The sequence below is a fragment of the Pygocentrus nattereri genome, chromosome 23 (genome assembly GCF_015220715.1).
Source record: "Pygocentrus nattereri isolate fPygNat1 chromosome 23, fPygNat1.pri, whole genome shotgun sequence".
NCBI lineage: Eukaryota > Metazoa > Chordata > Actinopteri > Characiformes > Serrasalmidae > Pygocentrus > Pygocentrus nattereri.
This window is the reverse complement of record NC_051233.1, coordinates 7,450,487-7,459,844: the sequence shown is the minus strand read 5'-3', so window position 1 is coordinate 7,459,844 and position 9,358 is coordinate 7,450,487. Positions and strand designations below refer to the sequence as shown.

Below are 9,358 nucleotides of genomic sequence, written 5' to 3'. Positions count from 1 at the left end.
TCTGTAAATCTATCCATTTATCCATCCATCTGTCTATGGATCTGTTGACCTTTCTGTCCATCTGTCCATCTATGCTGGTGAACTGTGTGAAATTCTGTTCCACATGTGCAGCTCCTGCTTTGACTTTAAAGATCATTGTTTATCAGTCTGCAGTGAGTCAAACACATTACAGTCATTGTACAGAGCTTTCTGTCTGTGTGCATGTGGCTGGGTTTATGCCACATCATGGGAACCAAAACCTGTTCATACACTCAGGTTGTGGCGATATTTCTTTCTTGTGGGGACCAAAAAGTGGTTCCCACAATGTAAACCATTGCATTTTTAGGCAAGGGTAAGGTTAAGGTTAGGCTAGTAGTAGTTCTGATTAAGCTTTGAGTAAGTCTTTAGGAAATGAATGCACGTCTATGTAAAGGCCCCACAGTTGACAGAAACAAGATTGTGTGTGTGTGTGTTAGTTTCTGTCCTGTGGTCAGTCCTGTCTGTGTGAGAGTGATCAGAGCGGCGGAGGTGTGAGAGGACAGTAGATCTGTTTAGCTGGCTCGGCGGTGCTCTCAGCAGCAGATGGCTATAGATGGTTAAACATGCACTCTCGGCTTTATTGGGGTTTGCACAGAAGGTGACGCTGCAGCGCCAAGGAGGCGGTAAACAATCGTACTAATCAGGAAAAAATTTATTGAAAAATTGAACCTGGTGTTTTGTGTCTGGGAAAAAAAGTACAGATAGGCTGCAGCTGATTGACCACTGTGCAGCAATGAATTTATTGGCTGATGATTTTCTTCTATCTCATCTACAGGAATATCCAGAACATAACAGATCAGCATGGCAGGTAATACACTATATATATATATAATGTATGTATATGTATTTTTTTAAATAACTACTGTATGTTAGTCTCCAGCCGACTTTAGCTTAGGTCTGTTTCAGGCTTTCAAAAGCAAGATGTCTCACTGGGAAAGCAGAACATAGTAGGGTGACTTTTAGAGAAGCTTAAAGTTTGTATAGCTGATTGCTAGTAGCTTCTAAGTCAGCGCAGCACAGCAGCATTTCATTCTGTGTTCTCTGGCGACCTCATGTGGCTGAAGACTGTATTACAACACCAGGAATCTAAACCACATTGCAGGTTTTAGTAAATAAGTGAACACATGCTGCACAGAGACACACACACACACACAGACACACACACACACACACACACACACACACACACACACACACACACACACACACACACACACACACACACACAAACACACACACACCTGCACATTTTGATGCACAGTTATTGTTTATTTGCAGAATGTAACACACTTAGTAAAATAACAAATGTCAAACGTCTGCTATGTCAAAATATATGTCTGTTTTTGGAAGAAAACCTCCAAAATGGTAACTTTACAGGAGAAGAAAAAAACATACTTTACTGTTAATGTAAATCAGTGGAACCCGATTTTTAAAGTCATTTTGGGCTGTTTCTTTTAGTCCATTTATCATGAAATTTACGCACAATGTAAAGGACAACAGATTTGTATAAACATACACACACACACACACACACACCACACACACACACACACACACACACACACACATATATACACACACACATATATAAATAGTATATTCAGTAGTATTAACCTATATGTCAGCAACAAAATCATTCTCCTTTTTTCTTAGCTGTCATTATTTTAGGCCATTCTTTTAATTTTAATTGCAACTTTCTCCAGAAAAAGAAATCTTTTTTTATTTAAGTAAATAATAATGAACATAGTAGTACATAATCATTGACTGAAACTCTGTTGAATTATAATTTAAAAATGCTCAAACTAATTTAAAGTTGCCCTGCACCTCTTGGCTTAACGTGGAATCAAACCACAGACTCGAACATGTGGCAATGGTGTTATTCACTACCCCATAGTTTCCATCGCTCTACTGTCCTACATAAGACTGCTTTACCTTTAGTAACTGTTACTGTTAGACTCATGCTTTACATGTAATATTTTGCTGCTATCGGAACAAAACCTTGTATCTCTCAAAATTGTAACTTTTCAGGAGAAGGGAAAAACATGCTTTACTTTTAGTGTAAGTCAATGGAACCAGACATTTTTCCAAGTAATTTTGGGTTGTTTCTTTTGGTCCAGTCCTCATTATATTTACACACAATGTGAAGAGCTAGAGGAATTTTCAATTTGTGCCAAAAACTGAAAAACGTCAAAAATGGAGATACGAGGTTTTGTTCTGACAGCATTGATTTACTGAGTAGAGAATGGAAAAGTGCATTTATTTTCTGGTTAATGATACTCTGTATGACCGCACTCCTTTCTCCCAATTTTTGTTCATGGAAAATGTAAAAATAAGCAATTTGATGTGCTTTAGTCACGTGGTTTACTAGCAAATAGCTTGCAAATGGCCAGACTGCATAGCCAATGCTGTGTTCACACAGGGTTAAAAGACACTGCCGTAAATGAATTGTACATAATACATTTGCATTTTAAATAAATAAAAACTGACAAAAGAAGTAAGTCAGGAATAAATAAATAAGGAATAAATGAATAAACAAATAGGCCTTCACGTTCAAGTGTTGTGTTTATTGTGATGTAGTTAGTAACCGCTGCCATGGCAACGTTTCACATGTCCACAAAGTTGGAAGCAGAAGTTGTTTATAAGGCTGCTGCTGTTTTGAGGGTCTGAAATGGGACTGGGCTGCTCATCAACGTCACGTAGGCGCTGCACACGGCCGGACGGTAAACAGAGACATCAGGATACAACAGCACACAGCTCTGTAGCTTAAACCTGCAGGAATGGTTTGGGTTTCTTAAGTGAGGTGAATGTGTAGAGGAATAGGCAGGAATGGGACAGGATTAGCGGAGGCTGGAGTGGGTTTGGTAAGTCTAGATCACACACTGCCTTATAAAGTTAAGCTGCTACTGACTTTCTTTGCTCTCTTTTCCAGAAAAAATTAAGGACGCCAAGATCATCTTTGTTGTTGGTGAGTTTTTTTTTTAAGCTAAAGCAGCTCTGATTGTTATCAGCCTGTAGAAGGAGCTCCACCCGTTTGGCTGCTTTTGTATTCATCATGTTACAATAGTGGAGTCTAGCTGATCAGATTCAGCCTAATAACAGGCCTAAACCGTATATAATAATAACAGGCAATTGTGTTTTAGCTCAGCTTACATCCACCATAGAACACATGCCTCAATATCAAGAAGTACATTATAAATATTAAACATAAGTGATGTGTCCTGATATTAAAGAGTCCATGTCCTACTTTATTGTACTTTAAGTTCGATAAGCCATTTCTATCTCTTTTCCAGCTTCTCTTTATCCCATTAATTATAATTTATCCTGATTCATTTAAATAAGAATACTTATTATAATTAATTTGTACTGGGATAGTTATAATTAATATAGCTATAATATAGTAATGTAATTCAATAATTATGTAATGTGTTATATTATTATAATATTTCTATATAAATGATGATTGCTATGTAATTATATGATTGTTATAATTCATTTAAACAGGGATAGTTATTATAATTTATTCTGAGTAATCTTTATTAATCAGGCTGTTTTTGATACTGTGCCTTTAAGACTGATATATGTAAATGTGTGCTGTTCCGATTGGCTGGCCTGTTTTGTGTCTCATTCAGAAAGCAGTTTAGGCTAAAACACCCCTTAACACAACTTCGGTGTGAATGGGTGGAGCTAAACTGCTGTAAATAGAATAGGTGGATATATGTAAATGTGTTGGATTTTGTGACATCACAAAAACAATGAATTCAAAACAGGCTGTTTTTTGGAGCTTAGTTTCCATGTTTGGACTGCATGGACTGTAACATTGTTTACATATTGCGCAAAACTATTTTATATATTAAAACTTTTTTTTCCCTTAAAGCAGGCCCTTTAAACTTGTACATAGCCAGGTCCCAAAATTGTATTACATACTTTTTAAAACTTTTTAAAAGAATAGTTCAACCTGTTTGCATTAAAAGTCCCTGTAGTCACTGAATAATATGCCTAGGTATGTAACAAACCAGGGATTTTAAGAGGTTAAATTGCTGTGGGCAGTGGCAATACTGTATGGTTGACATGGAGGTCTACTTATTTACTGTCTTTTTATTCACTGGACTCCTTATATTGTTATATAATCGCTGTTGTCGGGACAAAACCTTGTATCTCCATTTTTGTCGTTTTTCAGTTTATGAAATGATTTGAAATTACCTGTCATACTTTACATTGTGTGCAAATTTCATGATGAATGGAGCAGAAGAACCAGCCCAAAATGACATGACAAAAACTCTGGTTCCATTGACTTACATTAAAAGTAGAGTATGTTTTTTCCTTCTCCTGTAAAGTTACCATTGTGGAGATGGGAGGTTTTGATCCGACAACAGTGATATGCATTTTACACTCATGACTTAGTACAGTAGATTAATAATATAAACTCCTGGGGGAAAAACATTGGTCAAGCTCAGATTTAATGGTTTCTACCCATGATTTGATGATTGATAACCCTTCATGTTAAATTAAGCACAAACTAGTTCAGCTAGATAGCTAAAGTAGCGTTTATGAGAGATGAAGTCTATTGTAATAAGCATTTATGTAGGGTTATGTCAGCTATCAAGACAAGCTTATGTAGGTGTCATGTAGCCTTATGAATAGCACCCTACAGTAAAGGGTTACCAGTTGGCCAATTATTATTGACATATTTATGGTATTGGTGTCACACTGAACGCTGTTGGCCTTACACGATCTAACATAGTTCACTTCATTCCCCTCTTAAACAAACCTGTCCTCCCTGTCCTCCTCAGGTGGGCCCGGCTCTGGTAAGGGTACCCAGTGTGAGAAGGTTGTGGCCAAATATGGCTACACTCACCTGTCCTCAGGTGACCTGCTTCGTGCTGAGGTGGCCTCTGGCTCTGAGAGGGGGAAGCAGCTCCAGGCTATCATGCAGAAGGGCGAGCTGGTGCCTCTGGTGAGAAACGTTCACTGTTCTTTTCTTTTGTGTCTCCAAGAAATCTCAGAGAATTCCTTTGTTTACCCCTTTTCTCCTACATAAAACCAATGCAAACATGCTTCTTTTTTGCAAATACAAGCCATATCGCCCCCTACACTTTCTGTAGTGTATTACAGTCTGTCGGAGTGACTGTGTGGATCATATGAACATTCTAGAGGCTTTTTAAATGAAACAGTAGAAGCCATATCGCCCCCTACGCTTCCTGTAGTGTATTACAGTCTGTCAGAGGGACTGTGAGGATCATATGAACATTATAGAGCTTTTTAAATGAAACAATAGAAGCCATATCGCCCCCTATGCTTCCTGTAGTGTATTAGAGACTGTCAGAGGGACTGTGTGGATCATATGAACATTATAGAGGCTTTTTAAATGAAACAGTAGAAGCCATATCGCCCCCTACGCTTCCTGTAGTGTATTAGAGACTGTCAGAGGGACTGTGTGGATCATATGAACATTATAGAGCTTTTTAAATGAAGCAGTAGAAACCGTATCGCCCCCTACGCTTCCTGTAGTGTATTACAGTCTGTCAGAGTGACTGTATGGATCATATGAACATTATAGAGCTTTTTAAATGAAACAGTAGAAGCCATATCGCCCCCTACGCTTCCTGTAGTGTATTAGAGACTGTCAGAGGGACTGTGTTGATCATATGAACATTACGGAGCATGACAGAATGCGTCTCTTCATACAGGACACTGTGCTGGACATGATCAAGGATGCCATGATCGCCAAGGCCGATGTCTCCAAGGGCTACCTCATCGACGGCTACCCCCGCGAGGTCAAACAGGGCGAGGAGTTTGAGAAGAAGGTGAGAGAGCAACAATTCCACCATGACAAATAGTGGTCAGTGTGACAGTGTGTTATCATTATTGTGCTAAACTACATCATAATGCCCTTGTTGAAAACATACACACCGATCAGGTATAACACTTCAACCAACTCTTTGTTTCTGTGCTCATTGTCCATTTTATCAGCTCCACTTACTGTATAGCTGCACTTTGTAGTTCTACAGTTACAGACTGTAGTCCATCTGTTTCTCTGATACTTCGTTAGCCCCAGACCCTGAGCAGGTACTATTTGGGTGGTGCATCGTTCTCACCACTGCAATAACACTGATGGTGATGTGTTAGTGTGTGTTGTGCTCATCTGAGTGGATCAGACACAGCAGTGCTGCTGGAGTTTGTAAACACTTCAGCGTTACTGCTGGTTACTGAGAATAGTCCACCAACTAAAAACATCCAGCCAGCAGCGTCCTGTGACCACTGATGAAGGGCTAGAGGATGACCAACACAAACTGCGCAGTGGCAGATGAGCCATCGTCTCTGACTTTACATCTACAAGGTGCACTGACAAGGTAGGAGTGTGTAATAGAGTGGACAGTGAGTGGACACAGTGTTTAAAAACTCCAGCAGCACTGAATCTGATCCACTCAGACCAGCACAACACACACAGACACACCACCACCACATCAGTGTTACTGCAGTGCTGAGAATGATCCACCACCCAAATAGTACCTGCTCTGTGAGGGTCCATGGGGGTCCTGACCACTGAGGAACAGGGTAAAAGGGGGCTAACAAAGTATCAGAGAAACAGATGGACTACAGTCTGTAACTGTAGAACTACAAAGTGCAGCTATGTAGTAAGTGCATAGTGAAACACACTTCAAAGACAGCATCGTTAGTCCTGTTTGACTGGCTTTAAGACAGCACAGTGTGTGAAACACTGAATAAAAATCATTATGCTGATTTGACTGTTTTTGATAGTATAACTATGCCATCTGTTCCCTGACCTGAGTGACCTGTCTGTGTTTAGATCGGTGCTCCCAGTCTGCTGCTGTACATCGACGCCAAGTCTGAGACCATGGTGTCGAGACTGATGAAGCGCGGAGAGACCAGCGGCCGCGCCGACGACAACGAGGAGACCATCAAGAAGCGTCTGGACCTTTACTACAAAGCCACAGAGCCCGTCATCGCCTTCTACGAGGGCCGCGGCATCGTCAGGAAGGTCAGCAAACAGCTACAAATGGCAGACTGCTAGGTTGTTAAAGGGGAATTCCACCAAGTTTTGGTGGATGCATAATTCAGTTTGTGATGTAAACAGAATCATTCAGAGAGTCATTACACGTGACTTATTTACAGTCGTGGTGATATGAACCAGGGGTCGGCATGACTACAACACAAATATAACTATAAATATATAATTTAAATTTTATTTAAATCAAAAGTATTTTTTTTTTGTGTTTTAATGAAAAATCGGATGATTTTATGTGTGTTCAAAGCTGTGTTTGCTAGTTATATACTGGATAGCTATAGTTGTCACTACCGAAACAGTCACTGCTGATATATTTGGCAAAGATTTGTTCACAAAATGAAATGTTTAATCATTTGTTTCAACCAAATAAACATATGTAAGGTGTAGCACCACAAGGCAAACGGATGTTAGATGTTTTAAGTCTAAAGAAGGAAAAACTGATAATTTGATTTCACTAAAATATCACTCTAAAATAGTTTTGGGTTTTTAATGCAGAGAACAGTTAGTATTTACAGAGTAGGGCTGTAAAATTGGTGGCATGAAAATTTACCATGTTGATTCATGCTGTAACATTTGGGAGCGATGAGGAGGCGGACGCACATGCGAGATTTATTACGGGCCATCCAAATCCATATTCAGGGTCAAGACAGTCCAAGGTCAATGAGCCAACACGGAGAACAGGAGGGACAGGCATAACAAAAAATGAACACAGTGAACACATGAAACACGGAGACCGGAAGAATGATGCTAAACAACAAAATCCAAAGCATACACTACAAACAAGGGCCAGCAACCTAACATGGGAAAACACAGGGCTTAAATACAACAGGGATGACGAGGGACAACAAGACACAGGTGGCAAACACAGGTGGTTACAATCAGGGGCGGAGTCAAGAAACAAGGGGGCAGGACAGGGAAGAATCAAAATCAAGAAAGCACATGGACAAGGACAAGTAAACAAAAGCACATGGATAACTGGGAGGGGCCAATTGTGCATTAATGCATTAATACGTATACCTGCTTTCTGTTTCTTGTTTCAGATTAACTCTGAGCTTGCTGTGGATGACGTATTCGCAGAAGTTTCTAAGGCTATTGATGCCCTCAAGTAAAGAGAACATGACTGGATGAACTTTTGTTTCGGTCTTTATTTCCATCTTAAGCCCCCAAAAACAGCAACAGCAAATGCCAACAAACACAGTGAAAACAGCAACATCAAATGTACTGCAGTTGTAAACTTCCTGATGGGGTTGCCTTAATTTAATATTTTACGTGATTGTCACTGGACACAGTATCATCATTTTTACCTCCAGAAACTTTTTATATTCAAGGCACTTGGCTGCAGTGCCTACCTGTTATCATCTCTTACATCTTGTGTAGTTTGGTTTTGCTCCAACAGGTTGTTTTGTATGACCACACATTGCTCCACCCTTTCATTAAAACCTTTTCCCCCCCAAGAGTGAACATCTTTCGTGATCATCAAGGTACAGTTCTGTTAACTAACATTGCTAGCAATGAATGAAAACAAATATACATCCATAAGCGTCATACAAATGACTTCATGTTATCTAACGGCTACCGGTTTTCAGTTATTACCAACAATCAGGATCATGCCACCAGTTAACATTATGCAAATCTCATCATGCTAACAAGTGGCTACCAATTTTTATTCATTGTTAGCCACTTTACTATCACGCCATCAATGAGCATCACGCAAGTGACCTTATGTTAAGTAGTGGCTAGCAGTTTTCATTCACTGTTAGCAATTAGCATCATGCCACCAGTTAGTATCATGCTAGCAGTTAGCATCATAAAAAATGGCATCGTGCTAACTTGTGACTACCAGCTTTTATCCACTGTTTGTCACGTTAATACCATTTAGCATCATGTCAGCAGTTAGAACCACACAAATGACTTCATGCTAAGTAGTGGCTCGCAAGTTTTCATTCATTGTCAACCGTTAGTATCATGCCACTTATTAGCATCATGGCAGCAGGTTAGCATCATGAAAACGACTAGTAACTAGAGTGGGTGCCAGTTTTCATTTATTGCTAGCGTGCTCGATTGAGGTATTCCTTTAAATGTAGCAAGCACAGAGATAGAACCTTTATTATAGCACAGAATCTCAAAGGTAATTCCCTTAAATGTCCTGAATGTTGTTTATCTGAGCTAAAAAGCAACTGGCAAGTCAGAAATGCTAATGTTGCTAACAGCAAATTAACAGTGAATGGTCATCAACAGAGTTGACAATGTTAGCTTATTTTTAGCTACACATTAACTGCTCTGCACTAGAAAACCCACTTCTAACTTTGTTCT

At 39.5% G+C, this 9,358-nt stretch overlaps 1 protein-coding gene across 2 annotated transcripts in view; it reads left to right on the top strand.

The window, feature by feature from the left end:
- Nucleotides 1-8,502, top strand: part of ak1 (adenylate kinase 1) — an 18,829-nt gene extending 10,327 nt beyond the window's left edge. For both annotated transcript variants that reach the window (XM_017702893.2, XM_017702894.1), the window contains exons 2-7: nt 794-826; nt 2,948-2,983; nt 4,809-4,972; nt 5,706-5,822; nt 6,827-7,018; nt 8,086-8,502. In XM_017702893.2, coding sequence (XP_017558382.1) covers nt 820-826; nt 2,948-2,983; nt 4,809-4,972; nt 5,706-5,822; nt 6,827-7,018; nt 8,086-8,154 — 585 coding nt within the window. In that variant the 5' untranslated portion in view covers nt 794-819 and the 3' untranslated portion in view covers nt 8,155-8,502. The remainder of the gene's footprint in view (nt 1-793; nt 827-2,947; nt 2,984-4,808; nt 4,973-5,705; nt 5,823-6,826; nt 7,019-8,085) is intronic.
- The last annotated feature ends 856 nt before the right edge of the window (nt 8,503-9,358 follow it).